Genomic DNA, 24901 nt, shown 5'->3' with positions numbered 1-24901 from the left:
TACCTATCGATTATTTGGACTTTTTTGGATCTTTTTCGGTACATCTCAGAACATTAAACACGGAGAATCTACTCATTTTTCTAAATATGATGTGATTCTAATTATTTTTTTCCAAATATTATGTAATCTATCTAAATCTTATATATTCTCAAATTTTCTCCAAAACTTATTTTCTAAATCTTTAGACCAATTTCTAATTTCCAAATTAATTTTTAGATGGATATCATGTGATTGATTTTGATTTTAATTAAATTTGGGAAAGATTAAACTTTTTGAAAAAATTAGGTAAGATATGGAAAATATATAAAATCTCGGTCATGCAAATTAATATCATATTTTATATATTTTCCTATCTTACCTAAGTTTTTTTTAACAAAATTTAATCTTTCCCAAATTTAATTAAAATTAAAATGCATTCATCCATTTAAAAAAAAATCTAATTGGTAAATTTATTTGGAAATTTGAAAATTTTTATACCGTGGAAATAGAAATTGGCCTAAAATTTTGAAAACTTACATAATAATTAGAAATTGGCCTAAAATTTTGAAAACTTACATAATAATTGAATATAATATTTGGTAAAAAAAAAAAAAAGAATTGGGAGAAATTTTAAAAATATATAAGATTTGGTATACAATTTGGGTAGATTATATAATATTTGGAAAAAGTAGTAGAATCTTGCTATTTAATCTAATAGGCCCAAAAAAGACAAAACAATTGAAAACAGAATTTTTTAACTCGGTGGTCGATCTTGCTCAAGATGGACGAAGAAAAACTATTTGAACGAGTTTTTGAAAAATGTGCTACTTTACTATATAAATCTTCAACGTGCTATAAAAAGGGTGCTAGTTTAATCGGATAAAAACTTCAACGTGCTATTTTTGACAATTTTCCAGTGTAGTTATTAAAAATTTCTTTCTATCCATTTTAAAATCTAAAATTTACTAAAGTTATAATATTTTTCAACATAATTTAAGATTTTAATTTTTCTAACTAAATTATGTAAAATTGGATTGATTGTAAAATAGAATATATTCTCTTCTGAGGTTTTAAAATATCAACAACTAAGATTAAGTTTTTTTTTTTTAAAACAATATATTTATGCCATTTTATTATGATTAAGTTCAAAATGAATTTTGAAATCATATGGACCGGTGGAATCAGTTGGGGTAGCAACCTTACTTCATGGAGTCACTCTGTCAGCTCCAAGATTAAGTTAGAATTTTGATATTAAATAAATCGTCCAAGTGTACATAACCATTTAATCAGAAAGTAATTTTATGAATATGTCTTCGGTAATAATAATATTATATTATTATAATATCATTGTTTGAAAAGCCTAATTATTGGTTTGCTCTACAAGTTTGGTTCTAAAAAAAATTTCACAAGTGGTTAGAAGTCTAGAAACTCTCACAGCCCATTTCTTTGCAAAAAAAAATCAAGAAAAATAAGGTATATATATTTATATTGGCTTTTATAAATGTGTTTGAATTGTTATTTACATGTTATTGAACTCAATAGTTTCTATTTGCGTAGTTATTTACGTAACCTCAATGAAAATTCATTCATTTCGGCCAGATTTATATATTTGCCTCGAGTTTTTTATTAGGGTTTGAACTCTCGAGTGAGATATTGATATTTTTTCATCGAGATTACGTATTCTCCCCAAGATTTTGTATGATTTTAGTAATTTTTTTTGTACATCTGTATGAATTTTTTTCAAGATGCCTCGTATATTTGTTTGTTTCAGGAGCGAATGGGAGGAGAATGAGAAAGAATATGTAGGGCAGTTGAAAGGTTTGATTGTAGACGTTAGAATAAAGTATGGGGAATTTTTACGGGAAGTATATAAAATTAGTGGGACAAGTTCAATTGAGTTTGATTTGGTAATAAAATATTTGTTCAATGTTAGACAAAATGTATCTGCCTTTGTGATCAATAATCAAGAAGATCTTCATTTTTCTTACTCGATGACGATTTGTCTCAAATGGCTCTTTTGGTGTCGAAGTTACCCGTAGCAGTCCATAAATCTAAGTATGATACTGTCATTTCTAGTTCAAATGGCCCAAAATGTTCCCTCATTTCCATCTCACCGATTTTATTTTGGAATATAATATGAGTTCGAATGAGGTGCGATCATTAAGTCCATTGAAAATAATTTGGTGATGATACAGATGAATTGTTGAATAGGGAATATGTGGGTATATCTGAGACGACTATTAATGTGAATTTGTATACGATATGAACATGTCAATGGATTCTGATGCGAATATTAGTGTGGAGGATGTGGATATATCTAAGGTAGCTGTTAATGCTAATCATGTGGATCATGTGGACAATGATCAGAATCCAATGACCACAGAGGTAGATTTGATGTTAAATGTAGAATCACAGGTTGACAGAGGATCGTTGGGTGATAGTAACTTGATAACTAATGGTGGTGTACGAATTTAGTAGCAAATGATGAACTGGGTGTTAGCCGTAACAAGAGTGAGTGCTGAAAAATTAGTGACAAACACCATCGTCATTTCATCCGAGTCAACTATTGAAGATGTCCAAGTTGTTAATGGATCGTCACTCATCACGGATCCATCAACTTGTTCTTGACCCTCATCCTCAACTAGACCACAAACTACATTCTCTGGTAGAGGAGGAAAAGGCTTTACATATCCATCTACAGTCGGGAGTTCCACGATATGACTCAAGTAGGCTTATTCCTCATCGTTTAGAATAATATTATTTATACGAGCCTGGATGTAAACGAGAAAAAAAAATAGAACCTTAAACCCTAAATCCTAAATCTTAAACCCAAAACCCAAAACCCAAAACCCTATCCATAAACCCTAAACCCTAAACCCCATACCATAATATAAAATTTAATGAAGAACGATTTACCACTTAAGACCCAAAAATCTGTGTCTAAATCATCTTTAATCTAGGTGAGTATATGCAACTCCATCATATGATGTGTGGGATTGCATCAGCAAAAACCCTATTCGCCACTCATCTACTAAGGAAGGAAACTAATGTGTGGGATTGCATCAGCAAAAACCTTATTTGACACCCGTCTACTAAGGGAGGAAACTATCTCGTATGCCCAAACCTACCAACTTAAAAAATAAACAAGTAATCGTCAGTGCATGATAAAGTCAAATAACCAATACCAATTATGATAAAATGAAATTAATGAACTTGGAAAGCGAATGGAAATCTATATAAGCTGTATGACTCGAGGGACTTACTATTCACAGGCTTTTTATTGTAGAATGCAACTTTTCCTTTAAATGCACCCTATAAGCTACTCAATGTTTTTGTAAATATCATGTTGCCCTGATCATAGCTACAAAAATCCTCCCATACATCAATCATCCCCAACATGGTCAAGTCCATATGTTGGCTCCTTTTCATTCTCATCATCTCCAACTCGATGAAATAGGATACGACCAGCTTCACTACATCCTCATCACTCTTGAACTCAAAGTCCGAAAAATCCTTGTCCAATTCAACCCCATTCATGTTAATCCTATTGCCAAAGTATAACTTCCCAAGCTTAAGAGCAATATCCTCATCAAACTCAACCACATGTCTGGGCCTATATCTCAAGTTTGTCACTATATCAAACTCTTCCCGCCCGAAAGACACCTTCTTTCCCAATAACTTAAAGCTAATGACATCTTCCTTATCCTCCTCTACCTCCTTCAAAAGAATATAATGACACAGGAGCCCATTAAAAACCAACCTAAGATCCAAAAAATGACAAAAAAAAAAAAAAAAAGAGAATAGTTTGCCTAAACATATATAATTGCCTATGTGTTAACTTGTTCTTAATATTCTAGACAATTTTCGCCAGATGAGAACGACAAGTTAAATTTTTCTGAAAATAATCAGAAGTGCGGATTTTAGGTACCAACGCAATATGTCAAACAAAACACAGACCAGAAATTGAACTCAACAATCAATTAGACAAAACAACAACTAAACATAAGCATTATCTTTGGAATTTGCTAAAATTTCGGGGTAAGTGTCTACTTATGAAAATCTTAAGCTATTTACACTGGCGTGCCACAATATTAGAGTTTAACGGCATTTTGTATACAATCTTGGGGCGTATATCGGACTACATATATCCCGAGATTGTATGTAGAAGGACATTAAAAACTCAACAGTCATCTAAATCTTGGGACACATTCAATGATTCTCGGGCACACTTCATCAAATTTCAGTCGAGATTCAAATGAATTTATCATTAAATACAGATGAGATACACAAAAAAGGCATAGATATTGAAAGAATAAAAATATACAACCTAGATTTCTCAGATATCTCAAATACACTAAACCTTAACAAATGCTAATTTAAGATGAAACCACAAACTAAAGGAAAGAAATAGTTGAATAGCTCTATAATAACGAAGTTTAAGGAGTCAAATAGTTGTGGAGATGAGCGAAATTTCAAAGCAATGAGGGAGGTGAAGAAGTGAGGAGCCGGAATGCTTTTGTGTATAGATAAAGATTTTTCAATTTGGGATATTTTTGTCCTTTCACAAGATTGGATCATTTGAATTCTTAACATTTCAAATTCAATCTTAGGGCTGATCTCACTGGAGAAGGCCCGAGATAAATTCTTTTGATGAGTCTTCAAAAAATGTGTTATATTTGTAATGTGAAAACTATAAAAAAAAATTATTTTGGACAAGTTTCTTTCCAAGAGCTTCTAATATGGTTGCCCATATTCCTGCCTATCATACACGACATTTTGTTGGAAACAAAATTTGGCTAGAAGGTTAGCTACCATGGGTCCATGGGGTCACTGGTAGGGTGCACGATTTTTTTTTAATCTATTGATTAGCTTTGTCTTCTAATTCCTTTCTACTAATAATAATTTCAAAAGAAAAAAAAAACTTGAATGCAATTGGAAAACATCTATCCTCTGTGCATCTCAAGCTGCACCAAATGAGATATTATATATATATATATATATTATTAGGGTGCCATTTCATTAACCCACTCTTTGCCCTAAATTACAACTCCAAGTTCTTTTTTTTCCTATTATTTTTTAAAGAAAAAGTTACTACAAGCTAACTTTTTGGGCAAAGTTTAATTTTTATTGTAAAATCCATGGTTAAGATTTAATAAAATTATTGCAACAGGATTATAGTTCAACCAACATTAGGTATTTACCTTTAGTCAAAAGGTTAGAGGTTTGAATTTCCCACTCTACATTAAGCATTTATCCTATGTCCAATTTCATGCTTTTTGTTAATATATGTAGGTTGATTCTCGAAAGAGACTAAATTGCTAAGATCTTGGTTGATAATTATTTCATTTATTGTTTTCTATTTTTAAAAATTATCCTTGATTTCATTTTTTTTTTTTTTTGTTAACCTTTCCAACTTCATTAAAATACATTCAACTATATGGAAAATTTTAAAATGAGATCAAGTTTTCTTAAAGCTATTTTTTTTTTAATTTTAAAAAATTGACTTGATTTTTGAAACATGTTAAAAAAGTATGTAATAAAAAAAAGTTTAGATAAAAGTAGTGATTATATATTTAATTTTTAAAAACACAAAATCCAAATTAAAACAAGCTAGTCATCAAATAAAACCTCCATAGTTTAAAGTACAAGATTTATAGTGTCACATATACTAAATTTTAAAGATCAATTGTTACCAATTACAAATTAAAGTGTTCACACTAAATTATTACAATCTAACATTGCAACTAGTTATTCTAGATGTCACAATATCGTTATTTTTCTTTAAACATTTGAATACACATAATTAATAGTGTGTTTGAAATATATTTTTAAGGGTTTTATTTAAAAAAGAAATAATTTTTGAAGAAATTGGAATATTTGACAACAACTTAAAATAGTGTATTTTAATCTATTTTTATTAAAAAAAATTAATTAATTAATAAAAAAATAAATTTTTTGAAAAACATTTTTTTTTCGAAATCAATTGAAACGGATCCTAAATTATAAATTTTAGTTTCTCCCTTTTACCTCCAAAATATAAGACTATCAACTAAAATGTTTATAGCTTCTTTCAATAATTTCTAAAAAATGTTAACTAAGCAACAAGAATTAAATACTTCCTTTTGACGAAGTTTGAGTAAATTTTAAAAAATCAATCATAAGTTTCAAATGATGCATGAGTTTTCTTTAAATTGTAATGAACGTTTATAATAAAACTTTTCCATTATAGGAATTGTTAATATCCGCCACACATATTGGAATTTTACGTCAGCATTAGTGAATTACATGATTTACATCTTCAAAATTTTAAATTTAATATATAAAAGAGAAATTGCAATAGTAGGCTAAAATTACAGCACGTTTCGAAAAATGTCTAATTTTATATACTGAAAAATAGGTAACGATAAAGGAAATGGGACAAAAAATTAGTGTCTATTTTCCAGGTTCACCCTGCACATGGCAATTTGCATATCAACCCCTATATTTTTTAGATTTGGAACCAATATGTACTTGAATATTCAATTGAAGATATTTTTTTTTGAATATATTTAAAAATTAAAGATCATATCATATTAATGGATTAAAATAAGATTATTAAGTTGTATTTATAAGGAAAAATTGTACAAACTACCCTTGAATTATGGGGTTTGTTCCAATCACACTCATAAACTTTTAAATTAATCAATTAATCTCATGTAGTTTATTAAATGTTGCAAGCATGTTGTTGTGTTAGTTGATCTTCAATTAGAAAAAAGCAGACATGACCATTAACTCAATCTTCCTTTCTCTCCTAAAAAAACCTTCTCACCTATTTCGTATAGGAGGATAACCGATGACCAAAAGTGTGGAAGATTGAGTGAATGGACAATGGTGAGGAATGGATTTTGACCAAGCAGAATAATATCAAGAATCAAGATAATAGAAGATAATAGAAGATAATATAAAATAATATGAGATTTGATCCTAGCCCGATTACTCATATCCTAACCCTAGTATGGTTAAGATAAAACCCTAGATCAAATCTCCTATAAATAGACCATCATGGATTCATTTAAGGTAACTAAAAACTTACTATTGGTGTCACGTGAGAGTCGAGTGCGCTTTTTTTGTCCTAAATTTTTCATCAATCGATATGTTTGCCCTTTTTTAAATTAAGATTAACTAACAAAAGAACATGATTGTAATACTTAATAAATTAGAGGAAGTAAATTGATCAATTTAAAAGTATATAGATGTGATGGTAACAAATCCCGAGGTGATTTGTGCAATTTATCTAATTTACCATTATATTTAGATTACTTAAGTTTTTTTATTGATTCTGTGGGAGGACGAATAGAGTAGAGAGGAGAGAATAAATTTTTCCATATTATTATCTTCTTGACACCAACAAAATCCAAATTGGAGTTTGACTATAGTGGTTTTCGATTTCCTAATAGCCAATTTTATAGCATTTTCTTGCCTTCCATTTGAATATATCGGTTTAAGTCACTTTTGTGACTAAACGACAACATATGGTGAGCGAGTGACCGAGAAACTCACGAGCAGCAAACTAATTTGGGCTGCAACAACTTGTGGATGACTACAGGTGCCGAGTGCGCGTGAGATCGAAAATTGGACGCGGTTTTGGATGGTGCAGGATCTAAGCAGTGGGAGGCAACAAGATGAACCCAATCTAGGTAGTCATGACAGCAGGTCTGACAGTGGCGATCAAATCTAGACATATGACTGATTGACGGGGGCTAGACAACAACAAAATAAGATGTACTTAGACAAGCCAGGAAGTCACACTGATGTTGGGGTTATGCTATAAATCTCGTAGGGTCTTATAATTTGTAAACCTTGTATTATGAATAAACTTGTATGTGATTGATATTTTATTCACTTTGTCTATGAAATATGTGATATTTTAGTTGCATTAACACAAACTAATAAACTAACATCCCATGTATGTGGAGACATACATGTGGATCATGTTTAAGTGATAACCTAAATGGTCTATAGTATATGGATAAGGCTGGATAGTTTATCCTGATAACACTACGAGTATGACCCGCTTTGTAGATCTTATAAATGTTGTAAAGTTAGATCCTGATCATTCATATATTAAACATGCGAGTGGGGATATTCTATACAAAGGAGTTTGTATAAGATCGGACCACGAAATGCTTAGTCTCATTATATAACGTCGTTCATAATAGAGACTTTCATTTCACTAGGATGACCATAAGTAACATGACCTTAATCGTGAGTGAGTTGTGAACTCCTGCCTATGAGGACAGTCCTTTGATTTGTATGGATGAAGTGACCAGATCGCCGATTCGTCTGATTGGAGGGTTGGGAACTCAACTACACAAGATGGAATTCACTCCTTCATCGAAGTATGGGTAAGTAGATAAATTGCTCCCTTAAGGGCTAATTCCGAGTCTTGAATAATGTGGTGCCACATCCTCTCTTGGCCTGAGAGGAGTTTAGTCAGGGTAGGATTAAGATTTATTGTTCATTAGAGGGATCAGTGGTACCTATGAAAGTCGTATGTACGGCTTGGAGGGAGATCTTTCATATCTTTCGAGATCCACCCTACAATATGGGGTCAAAAAACCAAAAAACCAAAATAAATGATTTTAGCCCTTATAAAAAGAAAACTTATTTTTGAACCCCTTTCACGCTCATGTCACGTCAAGGTACTGCAGAGGTAAAATGATAATTTGGCCCAACTGTACTTACGAGTGATTTGTGAAGGGTCATTGTACGGTTGATTGGTTATATCCAATAAATACTGAAATATATCTGTAGCGCGAAGAGTGTAGCTGTCGGACTTTAGTAAAATGTCGGACAGTTAACGGATAGTGGATAATGTAACTAAAGGGTTTAATTAATTATTCACGTACCGTTGGAGCTTCAAGCTACATGTCTATAACGTCTCTTTAGTAGCTCAAAAGGATTTAGTTGAGAATTAATTTTTGGGTTCACTTGAATTGTTCAAATGAATAAGAGGGAATTTAATTATATTTGATATAATTAAATTGATTCAATTATATATTATATAATTGTTATAATGTATTTGATACATTATAGTTTAATTGGAGGAAATAAATATTTGAATGAGATTCAAATAGTTGTTAATTTTAATATAAATATGAGGGACGAGACTTTCTATCGCTTGCGCTTGCTTTTCACTCGAAAATGCCATAATAATATGGAAAAAGAACTATAATTTATATTGTATATGGTGCAATATTAAAACTATAGGTTATAAATATAATATGATAAGTTGGTTATCATATTTATTTATATTATTTATTATTTTGAATAATAATCCATTTTTTCTCTCCAACCACCTTAATGGGTGGTTAAGTGGTTTTCGTGGCAAATAAAATAAATAAAATAAGATTTTATTTTTCCAAAACAAGAATATAGATGACAAGTTATAGAGCCTATACGATAGGAGCTTCTAACTACACGATTGGAAGACTTTGCTATACGATACAGAGTTTCTTCAATCATTTTCCTCCTCCAAACTCTAAATCCTTCCTAACCAAAATAGTCAGAGCTCACAACTCTTGGGTTCTCACTCGGAGTATACCAAAGGTTTCAAGTGGTGGTGTTTTCCTTTTTGGTTTGTGAGATTCTTGAAGAAAGTCTTCAAAGTTGCTGTGTTCGAGTTCGTGATAGTTTGAGGGGTTTACGAGAAGTGTTCTTCAAAGATATAATCTCTCAAACCCTATTTCTTTTTTAAAAAGCATGATGTAATTTTACTTAGAATGCATAAATTGTATGTTTGCTGTAAATTTGTGTTTTCAATCTAAATGAAATTTGGACGATTTGCTTCCACTTAAAGATTTCTTTAAAATCAAGTTCCTTCAGGTCGGATCTGAATGGTGGTGGGGACTTTAAGAAGAAGACAATTTACAAATTACAAGTTGTTGAATTTGGCAATGTCTCAAAGATAATGTCCACACATGGTAACGAACAAAATTGATGCACCTATAAAATACACTGTCAACACTGGGTAACAACACACAAGCAATGCATACCAATAAGATAAAAAGAAATATGTACTGCATTTGTAGGGGAAGATGAATGAGTTTGAGGTTATTATGTGGGATATAGTTTAATTAAGTGGGGGTTGGGAACTCGTTGGATGATCGAGTTTAATATCTAGCTTATTTTCTAGAGGCTAGATATTACCATTTGAATGTAATAATGTACCGAGCTTGTATTAGTGTGGATTTTAATTATTGATATAGTTTATATTACCATTTGAATGTGGGATATAGTTTAATTAAGTGGGGGTTGGGAACTTGTGGGATGATCGAGTTTAATGTCTAGTTTATTTTCTAGAGGCTAGATATTACCATTTAAATGTGATAATGTACCGACCTTGTATTAGTGTGGATTTTAATTATTGATATTTCTATATTTTTACAAATAAATTATGATTTTTCCTTGATTTCATTTTAATTTATTTTAGTTTTTAGGTTAACGTACACAGTTACATACTTTATATTTGTATCTACAGTCTGAATTTTAGTTTTTTGTATTTTTCTATTTTTGAAAATAAACATATTTTTAATTTAGATATTTGTCCATGTATTTGGTGTAGGCCCAAAAAAGAAGCCCAATAAGGGAAATTCGGAACAGTTCAAGCCCACAATCACCAGCAGGCTACTGCTTCTTCATCTTCATCCGAAGTTAGGGCTTTCATTTTCAGTCACTGCCGGACCGGCCAGACCTCTTCGAGCGGAGTGGCATTGCATGTATCAGACAGAGACGTCGTTGCTTCATTTCAACGTTATTCGCTTTTCCATTTGAGCATTTCTAGTTGGCGGACGGAGGCGAAAGAAATGGCGGAGGTCAACAGCACTGGCAACGAAGTTCCTCCGAACATGACCATATACATTAACAATCTCAACGAGAAAATCAAGCTGGAAGGTATTCTTGAGGGAGGGGGGATGGAGAAACTTCTTTAATGCTCTGAATTATGTTATGATTATTTTTATTGTTTACTCCTTGGTGGAGCAGAACTGAAGAAGTCGCTGAACGCGGTGTTCTCGCAGTTCGGGAAGATTCTGGAAGTGTTAGCTTTCAAGACCTTGAAGCACAAGGGACAAGCTTGGGTTGTGTTCGAAGAAGTATCTTCTGCAACTAATGCGCTTAGACAGATGCAGGGTTTTCCTTTCTATGATAAGCCTATGGTAATGCGCTTGCTTCCGTTTCCAATTTCGAGAGTTTTAATGTTCTTTTGTTAAATTCGAGGTGAAGATGAAGGCTGGACTTAAATCTTGTTGTGAAAAGATGGTTATTATTCGTATGAGCACTTAAACTAAATAAAGCCACAGTGGCGAATAAGAAAGTGCTGATATATTCTTCTGAGCAACGAAATAAGAATTGTGTTTGAATTATACTGCATCGACAGTTGAGATTTACTTACACATGGCTGTTAAATAATCTGGTTTAGCTGATTATTGCCTAACTGATAGTCTGGTCTACATCTACAATGAATTTTCGTAGCTGATATCATTCCAGAGAGGTTAAAGAACCACTATTGTTTGAATGATCACGCATGGAATAGAATATGCCTTGAACAGTTGATCTTGAAATGTTTACTTCTTAAATATATCACCTTGCAGGCGTTTGAATTTACTTCACCTATTCTTTATAACATTAGTTCTTACTATTTTAACGCACATCAAATGGTTGTCAAACATGTCTTTTGTAAATCTTTTGAAAGTTCTATATCTGTTAAGCATTTCTTGTTTGTAGATCTGGTGGCTAATATCCATATTTTCTTTGCATGTATGAAAATGTTCCGTAGGCTATATCTATTTTGCCATGGTATAAAGTGCAGGCAACTTTATATATCATTTATTGCTCTGTTCTATTATTCTTCTATTGTTAACTGGACAAAGTTTTTTGTGGGAGTATGGTGTAATATGAAGCTAAGGAATGTTGCTTTGCAATCATGTAGAGAATACAATATGCAAAGACAAAATCAGATATAATTGCAAAGTCTGACGGTACATTTGTTCCTCGGGAGAAACGAAAGAGGCATGAGGAAAAGGGTATAATTTGTCTTCATTTTCTATTTGACAGTTTAAATTTGAATATGTTTGAACAGTTTGGTAAATGAAGATTTGCTTCAGCATTTGATCCAATATTTGAGTGTTCTAGATTTTTACTTTATTTTGTTTTATGTATTGTCAATGTGAAACGATTCTTTACAAGCTTTTAAGTCTTACTTTATTTCTTTTACTTACTGCAGAAGTGTAATGTTCAATTACTGCAAAAGAAATTATTAAAAACCAGCGTTCTTGTGGAAGAAATTGATAGAAATGCTATTAGACTATTATAATGGTGTACTAATCATTAAATAGGAGAGTATCTTATGGAATTTGGTTATAAATAGAGGTTAGGAAAATGAGGAAGGCAAGTAATATTATAGTGAGTGATTTAGGATAGAATTATCAAGAGAGAGTGGGTCCAAGTACCTCGAAGACTTGGTTTATGTTTATCTTGTAATTCCTTTCTCTCGATATGGAGGAAAATTTTGTCTCATTGTTTATGTAGCAGTATTTGATCAAAATCTATCCATGCTCTTGATGTGGCAGGGAGGAAGAAGAAAGAGCAGCATGATGCTAATCAAGCTGGGATGGGTCTGAATCCTGCTTTCGCTGGAGCATATGGTGCAACAGTGGTAAGTATCTCTATTTAATTCCTAAACGTTAGTCTTTGGCATATTCTATAAATTTGCATTCCTTTGCATGGTGGTTTTCCAAAGTAGTTCCATCTCTAACTTCAGATTTGAGCCTTAGATACCATAGTTTGATTCTCCAACGAAGTCAGTTAAGATGTTATATGTTCATCTGTTAGAAAATGTATTCCAAGTGTTTTATTGACATGATTGTAAATGTAAACTATAAGATCATAAAGAACAAGAATAGTACAATGTAATAAGTGACAGAACTTCACTTCTTGAGACTAATTTTGCTTATTAAAAATGATGCTCTCTCGTCCTGTCTGATTTCTCAGTTTTTTCACTAATCTGTATGGTACTCTATGAAATAGGAAGCACTTCGTTCTCTAACTCCCTCTCAGGTAGTGAGTCCATAGTCAATTTTAGTTATTCATTTGGATTTTATCTGCCCTTTTAATTTCTTGCTCAGAGAGAGAAACGTACATATAGAAAACAAAAAAAGAAAAAACATATATTGGGGTTTATTTGCATTCATCACTTTGGTCATTTCATATATCATGCTTGTTAAAGAACCCTTTGCCATGATGCAAATTTGCACCGCTCTAATTTCTGGGATTTGGTGAGTGGTGTCTGCATGAGTGGATGTACTCTAGTATGTCTTTTATCCATTGATAGAGCGTTTTAAGTCGGCACATCTTTGTTGACTTTCATCATCTGAATATTTTGGTACTGAATTATTTTTATTTATTGGAAAGTATATATTGCTAACGGACACTCATTCTTTTCCCTCTTCTGAAAATGGTGCAGCACTCTCAAGTACCTTATTCAGGCGGTGTTATGGTACCAGAAGCACCTGCCCCGCCCAATAGCATTTTGTTTGTACAAAATCTTCCCCACGAGACGACTCCAATGATGCTACAGATGCTTTTCTGTCAATATCCTGGTTTCAAGGAGGTTCGTATGGTTGAAGCAAAGCCAGGTATTGCATTTGTAGAATATGGTGATGAGGTACAATCAACAGTTGCCATGCAAGCACTACAAGGTTTCAAGATGAACCCACAAAATTCGATGTTGATAACCTATGCAAAGAAATAGGATAGTGAATCTTGGTCTTCACTATATGGAAAGCCACCTGCTATTATTCGATGCTTAGTACAGGAGATTGTTTGTAGAATACTGCCATCTCGTGCTTGCTGGAAATTCTACTCCACCGTGACCTAATTGATACAATCAGATCTATCTTAAGCAGAAATGGAAGAGATCTCAGATCCCGGTTGCCATGTTTATCCTTGAACTCATAGTAAAGTTTGATTTTCATCATCACATTTTGTTCTCATTTTCATAGTAGTATTTCCTTCTACTTGTGCTGTAAAATAGACTAAAGCTTTTATAACTACGAGATTGAAGAGCTGATGATGTTGAGACCTAATTTGCTAGACTTTATTTTACCGAACAGCAAGTTCTACAGGATACAACACAGTGCAATGCAAGCAAAATGAGATACTGCTGAAGTGTTGAGGGAGATATTCCAGTAAGTACAGCTTAATTCTTGAACTGAATTTTGGCTATTATGTCAGATTACTTATACGGCAAAGCAAATTCGAGTCTGATTGATATATTCATTATATCTGACCAAGAGCTAGCTGGGAGAAAAATGTTTGTATGAACAAATTAGTTAGTTTTGGATGTCATGGTGAACAAAAGTTGAAAACATGTACAGGAGGTTGCTGTTGGGGATTCCTTTGGTATATTTTGTTATAAATTAAGTCTGAATAAAAACAAATGCGATGATAAATTCGGTATATTGCTATAAAGAAATTCCTATTATTAGTATTCAAAAGAAAAGTGCCGAAAGGCATTGCTTGTAACAATGAAACTGTTCAACTATGAACCATACTCGAAGGATTTTGCTTTCCCTTACCTTTATTATTCAAAGTCTCTGAAAAAAGAAAGGACAAGTTGGATACAACTCAAACTACGAGAAATTCAAAGTCCCAATAAACAGAAAGTAACAGCAATGGAGAGTGGGATTGAAGTTCAGAATTTCTTGATAAAGTCGTGGATGTGAGTATTGATTTCATGTGGCCTTTCTTGGTTGATGAAGTGGGCAGTATCTTCCATTACTACTACCTCCACAAACGGCACGTCTGTCTTGAATCTGCCATTGTGGATATATTCCTTGGCTCCTAGGAAATTGGTAAACTAGATCCAAATCCCCGACGATGAACTTCACCGGCACTCGGACCTGTACTTCCGTCCACAATGCAGTTAGCTCCCAAGTTCTGCAACAGACATCAAAGTTCCACACCTTTTGATGCATACATCCAAACAACCATTTATGAAAAGTATGGAACAATTATATTGAAGTTGTAATAGAAAATATGAATGGCTACATTAGATGTAACTACGACATACAAGTCGAGAGCTCGATAGTAGTTCAATCCTCAAGTGAAGCCTGTGTGCTTAAATTTGGCAAAATAGTTGATATCTTCCTGTGTCAGCCAAGAAGGAAGGTTTTGTGGAGATGGGATAGAACGAATTCCAAACTCTTTAGGCAATATTGGAGGATTTGGACTTCTACAACAGAGAAGTCTCTTTAATAAGTCAGTTGTGTCAATGGAGGCAAATTCCTCTTCAGCCTCTCCTGGTGCCGGTTACAAATAATTAATCTATGCCTTTAGTTTTGTTTTAGATACCATGAGTAGGGGTGAACATGTAATCTATATTTAGATTGTGCAAATATATGAGTTATATAAATGTAGGTTTGTAAATATATATTTGGTCTATGAGTATAAAAATATATATAGTATATATATAACAGTATATAATATACGGTTTGATTATTAACAGCTAGAATTCAAGTTATTTAACATTAATTAATAGTTAATTATTTATCCCCTATCTATTGTAGTAAAAAAGCAAACGTTAATTAGTAGTTAAATTATTTAACGAATAAGAATCTCAAATTGATGATTGTTCATCTTCCACCATTGAAATATGTCAAAATCACCTTCATTCTTAACATTGGCTTCCAACTTAAATGACAATTCGTCAACAATTACCATTTTAACCAACGTTTCTCGATAACTCTCTAAATTATATGACTCACATACAAGTTGAACTTGAATGACAATTCGTCAACAATTACCATTTCAACCAACGCTTCCCGACAACTCTCTAAATTATATGACTCACATACAAGTTGAAGTATTATCCCCAACATTGTCTTTGTCTTTAGTTTTGAAAGCTAATGTTATTTGGGTTGGATCTCTCTTTTCTGGTAAGGGTATTTTTTACAATTTTCCAAATGATTCTTCATAGTCCTATTATGTTTAGAATGATATGCATAGACACTCCATAGTATTTACATGAGGGCCTTTAGGATCACCTTTTAGCCACTGAAAATGATCCAAAACCATGGATTTTTTCACAACATTCCTTCTTTTTGGTAGATTTGGAACATCTGATGTCTCATTTGCTGAATCAACATCAACGATATTTGTATTGGCATCCGTTTCTACAGCTCGTTCATTTTCTGAAGTATCAGTTGCAATTTCATCAAACTCCATATCCATTGAATCTATGTAGCTGAACCACACCATGTCAGTATCACATAATTCATAATTTTTACATAATAATTTTAGACCCAACGGAAAATTGATTTATTCTTTAGTCTTACAAAAACTCAAAGTAATAAAATTAATTTACTATTTAGTATTTCAGTCTTACAAAAACTCAAGTCTCAAAGTAACAAAAACTCAAATTATATCAGCCTTACCGAGGGTAGGCTGACTGTTGACAGCTGAAGAGTGAACAGGGGATGGTGAATGATGAATGATGAACGATGGGACGGTGAATGATGAGATGGTGAACGATGGAGCCGGGCTGCACCTGCAACGCTGGCTGGGTTGCACCTGCAATGTCGGACAGACGATTGAAGATCGATGGATGGACGATGGACGAACGACTGTCGATGGGCTGGGCTGCAACAATCGATGGACGTCGAACGGACACGGACGACTGAACTCTGAAGAGTGAAGAGAAGGACGGACACGTACAGCTGCAACGAAATCACGATGAAGATGAACCCTAGCACTCATAAACAATTTATACCATGCCTCATTAGTTTTTTTTTAATACTAAATCGGTCGGGTCGGGTCGAGACTCGACCGAACACCTGAACCGACCAACTTTCACGTCGGTTCAAAAAAACATAAACCGACATTGACCGAAGTTCATTGATTTCCGACTGTCTAACTTGATTTCGGCCGATTTGAGTCAGTCGGGTCAATTTTTTCAGTCTATCATGCTCACCCCTAACCATGATTGCATGAATTGCAACCAATTCATTTGAGTTTCTGCTGTTTACATGAAAGTCAAATTTTCTAGTTCAATGAAAGACTTTGAGAATCAATCAAATGAGACCATCTAAATAATTAAGTGATGCAGCAGGAAATGTATATGTTCTATTTTAAAATGATGATAAAAAAGTTTCCCGATTACAATTTAATACTGGCTATTTGTAACCTTATAAGAAAATCAAACAATTAATTAATTAATTCTAGAATACTAATTAAATACTAATTAATTTAAATTAATAACTAAATTATTATAAATATGATAATTATGTAGATGTCCATGCATAACCCCCATAGGTAAAAATTCATCAATTAATCTCTCCAATTAATTCTCATAATTATCTTATCCCCTTTATGTTTCATTCTTATAACCAACATTCTCACAACCCTATAAATAGAGGTTGTCGAGATTATTTGAAAACATACCTCAATTGAGCATAATATATATGTTCTCTACTTTCTTCTCTCCATTTCTCTCTTATGTTCTTATGTTTGTTTTTATCTCCTTTCTATTTTAGAACATAAATTAAATACTAATTCGAATATTCTAATTATTCTATAATTCTCCTCATCAATAAGTTAACGAATTAAAGAGAGAAATCTCACAAGGAGGACAAATGGGCTTTATTAGTCTTAAGTTTGTATAGATTAAGGAATGTTTGAAGCATAATCCATTGCAAATTAGGGAGAAATTAACCATCAAATACTTAATTTTTTTTATTTAAAAAAATGGATTTCAAATGTTTCTCTTTCAAATCAACTTATTTCATAACCGCTATTTTAAGTAGTTGTCTAACATACAAGTTTTTTTTCCTAACATGACCTTTTTTTCCCCAAAAATTAAATACAAACACACCCTTAGAGTTGAAGTTGTAATAGAATCAATAGATATAAAGACAAAAAGAAGAGAGAGTGTGAAGAAACAGAAGTTTGAAATCAAAGGAGACAAAAAGAAGAGAGATTGGGAAGAAACAGAAGTTTGAAATCAAAGGGTTGAAATAGATAACCTAAAACCTGCAAATGTAGAAATCATCACCTAATACAATTTTAAAACCTTGAACAAAAGAAATGGCAGGATTTCTAGGGAGGAAATGAACGTTGAGATTCACCAATGCCTTGATTCTATTAGGCCTGAACATTTAAGGAAGACAAAATAAGGATATGGTTGAAGAAAAGAATTGCTCACGAAATTCTATGATATTATACCTTTAACCAAGCTTAATTTATACAAGAGTGAGCCCTAGATTAAGGAGGGCAAGGAATAAAGAATAAAAGAATATTGAGGATTATAGATGGCACAAAGGTAGAGGTGGTCCTTTATCAATCAGAATCTTTTCCTAACCAATTTTGTTAGGCAATTACTTTACCCATTCAGCAGCTGATTGTACCTACCTTTGATGACACGATGGCTTTGTTGTTGCTGATATGAACTCGGCCAATTGCTGATATAAATTACATTGGCCAATTACTGGAGTAGTAGTACTCCGCAAAGAACTCGACCTCTGAGGTATAGACGATGGGCTGCTCTGATGTGCTCTCCAGTTTCTGCATGACCTTGTTTAGCTGGGCAACATGGGTGATCAATGCTTGCAGCCGAACTTGAAAATCTTGCTGAAAATTCTTTGTATCCTGCTGAAACCGAGAAGTACTATTGGCAAGTTTAGAAACTAAAAACTCCAAAGTCATACCTGGGCATGAATTTCCAGGAAGTGGTTCCTGCTCCTCTACCGTGTCGACATGGACTACCTCATGCCTCTGGGTCTCAGGAAAATCAAGGAATTAGTCTGGCAACGGCTCGTCCGGCCTCCCAGCTGAAGTTTAAATCGAGCAACAAGGTCACTCAGACTTTGCAAGTAAGTCCTAGCCTCTGCCTTGGGGCAAAGATTCTCCTACTGGATGCGCTTGAACTCTTGTTGCCTACAGAGGTTGTCTTGTTCAGACTTAAAAGATCTATCAGCAAGCTCCATAACCAAAGCCTTTAAAGCATACCTGGCCTTGAAGACTGAGCACGAGTCAACTGGTATGGTACTTTGAAATCTTGGCCGCCAAACCTTTGTTGCCATTCTGAGTATCCATGGTCAAAATACTCACTCGCCAAGAATGGTGAGGCTCGTAGTCCCAAGGACCATAATACCTTTCCTCGGCGAATCCACATGGTGCTGGCATCCACTGCAACCTTGGGCATGCTTGCGTGGAATACCCTTCGAGTAGGCAACTCCCACACACCTGTACTTGCTGTGATCTCCTTCTCACCAAATGGCCAACAAAGGAAGTCAACTCGGCAAGCTCGTGGCGAAGGCCACTTACCTCGTCATCAAAATTTCCTACTTGACTTTTGGACGTCAAAGGCTGATTCAAAAATCCTATCATGCTCAATCGACAAAAACAGAAAATAAATCAAAGCAAAAGAAACTTTAATTAAAAACTAACTAAGAAGAACTAACTGGCTTCCCCGGCAACGGCGCCAATTTGACGGATGCGTCTTTATGGTGTCGCTTCCAAAAGACTGCCACACAAATAATATTTGTAAATCACCGAACTAACTACTTATACTAACTAGTAGTACAAGCGGCAAGTCCGAGGTCGAACATCAGGGAAGCGCGTAAGATTAGTTCCTCGAAGCATTAGGTGGATGTGTAAAAACTATTCTGTCTTTTCCGTCACTTTGACAGTCTGAATCTAAGGTTTTAATTGATTCATAGGGTCTTAACTTCGTCTTAGGTCGATGGATCTTCTCCATTGAAAGATCCCCTATATGGATAATACACATTCCGTTTTCAGTTAAAGAGATAAATTTGGGGGGGTGGGATTGGTAGGTTGGATAAAGGAAAGTGTATAAAAGAAATAAAGTACAAGAAAATAAAAGATAGCAATGCAATTAAAGAAACGATCTAGCTTAAGAAAATCGGAATTGGCCAATGTAATTTTTGTTCATCGAGTTCTTTAAATGCAATTTAGTTTCTTGAATATGCCTAGCCCAATTTATTGGAATCCAATCATTGATCCTAATTACCTAATTAATCAACATGCATAGAAAATGAATCCGCTCCATACAAATTAACTAATCCCATTAAGTTCTAGGGATAATGCTAGGATGCGGCGACTTCCAACGTCTAGTCAAATATTCAATATGGTTTTTCTCTAGGTTGATAGGAGCAGTCCTTTTTGCCTAACTAACCTATTGCTTCCAATGAGATTAACTTATAAATATTTGTCAGATATTACAAGGCAATCACAAAGCATTAGAATCACACGAAAAATTATTGGGCGTCAATCAATAATTAAAATCAAATTAAAACCCATAAACAAGAACAAAAAAGATTGCATTCCAACAAAACTCCCCAAAAACTATATTGTTCCAAATTTCCCTAAACTATAAAATAGTTAGAACTTACCTTCCCATTGAGATGAAGAAGACAAATCCCGACATTGTTCCATTAGTTACATGAGATGAGAAGAAAAAGGGAGAAAAATACAAGTGGAAAGGTAAGAAAAGGGTAAAAATCGGCTAGAGGCCGATTGGAGGTTGTTCCCTTGCCCTAAAACGCGAAAGACATATTTATAGAAAATACTGTAGCATTAGCATTGCGACGCTGTATATAGCATTGCGATGCTGCTTTGCTCCGCAACACATGTCTGCTTCAATTCGTAGCGTTGCAACGCCACTTGTAGTGTCGCGACGTGATAACTGGCAGAAATGCCAGTTATTATAAGCCTTTTATTTAGAATTATGAGGGTTAACAAGTAGAAAACGCGATAATAATACTTAGAATTTGTGAAAATTTGAGTTTTGCGTCGATTAGCACCTAAATCCTCACTGACCCCAATATTATGTGTTACTCTGTGCCAAAGTGTCTATTTTTGTAGCTATCGCAGGAATCAAATGCATGCGTTGGAAATAAGCAATCGCAAAGACAAACGCACGTTGAAGCCAGGCGACTGCAAAGACAAACGCATGCGCTGAACGTCGAGCTATCGCATAGACGGATGCATGCAGTGATCGAATGTGTCCATCGCATGGAAGTTGCGGTGATCAAGTAAATGTGATAATCACTTGGAGATTGCGACCACGGAGTGACAACCATAATAGAAGAGCGATCGCAAGATGGGTAGAACGCGTTGATACTTCAGCTGAATCAAGCTCAGACGCATACCTTGGGAGTATCAACAAGATAAGACGATGTGACAATGCCCATACCGCAACAAAAGCAGTAGTGAGCCATAATGCAATCATGATAGCTGTCGGCATTTAAACTCTATAAATAGCCCCTTGAACCTTCATTTTAAGACATCCGAACTTCTGCCTCAAGGCAGAGGTTTGCGATCACAGATGAGAACTTAAGCAAGATTTTCAGTGGGAATTCTTCACCTCCACAAACCAGACCGAGTGACGACCGGAGCTTTCGCTAGAGCTAGAGCTCGAGAGAGACATCTCCACCATTCATCCATGGCACCACCGACAGCCTTAACGCAGAGTCCTTCATTTTTCTTCTAATCTCTATATTGTATTACATTTTAGCTTAAGATATTAAGACATTTTGTAATCAATGCATATCTTGATTCCTTCATTGCCGTCTTCTTTATCATCTTTATCTCTATCATTGTTTATCTTCAACGTTTATTTATCAAAGGCGATCACATACTTAATCGTGAAGCCTAGAGATAGAACACATGTAGCAACCCACCGAGAGGTGTGCGTTGTGTGAGTATAGTGAGTTGATCCTCTTTGCTTGGTGAAAGGCTGTAGCAACGCTTGTCTATGGGTTGTTGCAATGCTTGTCTATAAGTTAAATAGCCACGTCTAACTGCCTGAGAAGGTAAAAGATGGAACGCACTAAAGCAAAGTATGCATTTTTCCTAGAGATAGGCACAATCTTATGCTCGACGCAACCATGCACTATAGAGATATAGTCATGCGACTGACCACCGAGAGGGTGCGATATGTTAGTGTGACGAGCTGGGATTACTCGAGTGATTTAAGATAATAAAAATTACTATGCGTTAATGGTTGTTATGTATCTACCTATTCTCATCGCAAGTCTTCTATTGCTCAATCTGTTCAGTTAGGCGTAGGAGTAGAGTATAAATCCATTAAACTTCTTCTTTTTATTTTTATTCATCGCCTCAAACACATTGTTTCACAAGCATTATTGAGTGACAAGTCCCTGTGTTCGACCTCGGATTACCCGAGAAACTTGTGTTTACGTTATACTTGGTGCAAGCGTAAGAAAACTTGTGATAGGAACGCTTGGTTATTGCATACTAGATTAACGCATTTTCATTCCAACGCATGACCTCTAACGCATGGGCATAGCTTAAGCCATGTCTAATGCATGATTGCGTGCGTAACCCCATCTCGCATTTTCCTCCAACACGACGCTACCCTATTCTTCACCGAATGGGTAGCTATTTCCTTATAGTGTCGCGCAACGCTCGTTTGAGCGTTGACACTCCGTCTAGGGGTGTTTTCATTCATTCACGTCCCTTTGAAGTCCGGTTGCTCAAATTAGCTCCTAATTGTTCCAAATTAACCCCAAATAGCTTGTAACGACGAATTCTACCTCCAAGATGCTCAATGTCTACAAAATCATCAAATAAACACATTAAATATAGTAACGACCTAGAATTAAGAAGAGAAAAATAGCACAATTTTGGTGCTAACAATGAATAAGATTCATAGTTATTAATTTTAATATAAATATGATTTATATTAAGTGCCATAAAATAGAGAAAAATAATTATGGTTTACATATTGTATGTGATGCAATATTAAAACTATAGGTTATAAATATAAATATAATAGTGTATGTCATATAGTTTTAAAACCCACCATAGGTTATGCATTTCTTCATGCATCATTTTATATTATAAATGTTATAATATATTAATATGCATGATTAAATTACATTAAGCATGTTCATGCATCATATAATATAAGAGTTATAATATATGCATACATTAAAACATATCCATGCATCATTTATATTATAAATGTTATAATATAAGGTTGTATGTTAGCATGGAATATATACTTAGTTCATTACTTTATTATATAAAAATTATATATACTAGTAATGAATAAACATTGCATGAAGTATGACACCTTAGGTTTATTTATAAAAGTTATAAATACCTTATGTATGTCTAGCTAGCAATGTGGAAAGGTTTTAATTGTTTCATTTTTTGTAAAAGTTATAATTAATTTAAGTTGCTTTTACTCTCAAACTAAGTTCTCAATGTTTTTATTAGTATTTCTATTCATATTAGATTAAATAGATGACATTTTTTTATATTTTACGAACATTTGTAAAAGATATCAAAGATATTCGTAGATATTTAATATTGATATCAAGCCCTTCAGTTTACGAATATATTGATATATCGATGGATATTTCATCCTTGGTAAAGTTATAGAGGCATAAAATGTGGATCTCTGTTGGAGGTTTACGAGATCTAAAGTGGAAATGGCTCTAAAAGGGATGCACCGATCAAAAGTTTCTTGCCCTGGTGGTATGCACTCTTTTCTATTAGAAGTATCGATGGAGCTATGCTTGCATATTCTCAATTATGAAGGGAGGGTTCTTGAGAAGATCAATGCCACCTATATTTCTCTTAGACCTAAATGTAAAGACCCCAAATATATGTCAAAATTTAGATCCATCAGCCTGTGGAATGTGATCTGTTAAAGTTTTGTTATTGGCTATATATTTTAAGGCATATGGTTTTTCTTGGGAAGTGTTGGTGTTATCTCAAATGGTGTCACACAATTGTTACACAGGATGTTAACTCTATGGAATATTTCTTTCCTTATTTGAATTATTTTACATTGTTTGTTCTCTGGGTGACTTTCATTTTATGATAATTTGTCGAGTTTGTTTGGGGATATTTTCCATCTTTCCTTTGTGCTATTTAAGTCCAGGAAGTATCCTTGCTAGGGTTGCCACATGTGTTATTATGAGTTTACTTAGTAGAGATAGACATCCTTCTATATTGGTTGTGTTTAAAGAAGAAAGAACTAATCTTTGCTTGTGATGGCTTTTCTTTAGATGTTTTTGCTGTGAAAGTTTCGATTTTACAGAGCGTTATTTGATCTTAGGGGGAGCCTAAGGAAAAGCTGATCGATGAGGGATTCTCAACCTTGGAAGAATTCTAAGACATCATTCATTGGGAAGGAATTCTCTAACTTAGGGGGAGCCTAAGTTCTTCGTGTGAATGAGAGTTTACAAGAAGGAGAAAAGATATCTTCATAGTGAGAGGAAGTCTCACATATTTAGGAGGAGCCTAAGTGTATGCATCACTAATATTCATTTACTTAGATGGAGCCTAAGTTTTGTTGAGAAGGAATCTCACATCTAGAGGAAGCCTAGATGATCAAGTAAGTTGAGTTCTACATGTGTCATTGAAAATGTCTTTATTTTACAGATAAGTTTGTAAATGTTTGACTATTACATATTAATGACTTATCTAGGACACTCTGTGATAGAATAAACTAATATGCAGCGGAAGTAATCAGAATCAATAAGCACTTTAATTACACTTAATTTGAGTTCAAAAGCATGCTAAAAATAAATTTTACAGAGAAAAGGTTTCATGAGATACAACCTTTGATGAAACTCTTTGATTCTAGCTTCTCTCCAAGAAATTGATCTCCAAATCTCCAGTAGACCAACACAATGATCTTCTCTACTATTCTCTAACTCAGATTGGAGGTGGAGTCTCTAAACTGAAGCGAATTGGATTGAGGAGGAAAAGGGTTTAGAGGGAAAAAAAAAACAAGAAAATCAGTTTTCAAACTTGCATAAATCCTCTTCACTTCGAAAATCTGAAGCTTTTAACCATGAAAATCATGCAACTAGTTGAGCTTCAGATC

At 33.8% G+C, this 24901-nt stretch overlaps 1 protein-coding gene and 1 pseudogene across 1 annotated transcript; one reads left to right on the top strand and one right to left on the bottom strand.

Moving 5' to 3' along the window:
- The first annotated feature begins 10619 nt into the window (after nt 1-10619).
- Nucleotides 10620-14102, top strand: U1A (spliceosomal protein U1A). The gene is made up of 5 exons (XM_039050450.2): nt 10620-10911; nt 11002-11174; nt 11948-12041; nt 12588-12673; nt 13481-14102. Exons 1-5 carry the CDS (start codon nt 10824-10826, stop codon nt 13766-13768), a joined length of 729 nt encoding a protein of 242 aa, XP_038906378.1. The 5' UTR covers nt 10620-10823; the 3' UTR covers nt 13769-14102.
- A 608-nt stretch (nt 14103-14710) lies between these two features.
- On the bottom strand, nt 14711-18208 carry LOC120092212 (epoxide hydrolase 3-like; annotated as a pseudogene).
- Between the last annotated feature and the right edge of the window lie 6693 nt (nt 18209-24901).

Source organism: Benincasa hispida, chromosome 11, assembly GCF_027475165.1.
Source record: "Benincasa hispida cultivar pf3 chromosome 11, pf3_genome.v1.1, whole genome shotgun sequence".
In the NCBI taxonomy this organism is placed as follows: domain Eukaryota; kingdom Viridiplantae; phylum Streptophyta; class Magnoliopsida; order Cucurbitales; family Cucurbitaceae; genus Benincasa; species Benincasa hispida.
This window is presented reverse-complemented; position numbering and strand designations above follow the sequence as displayed.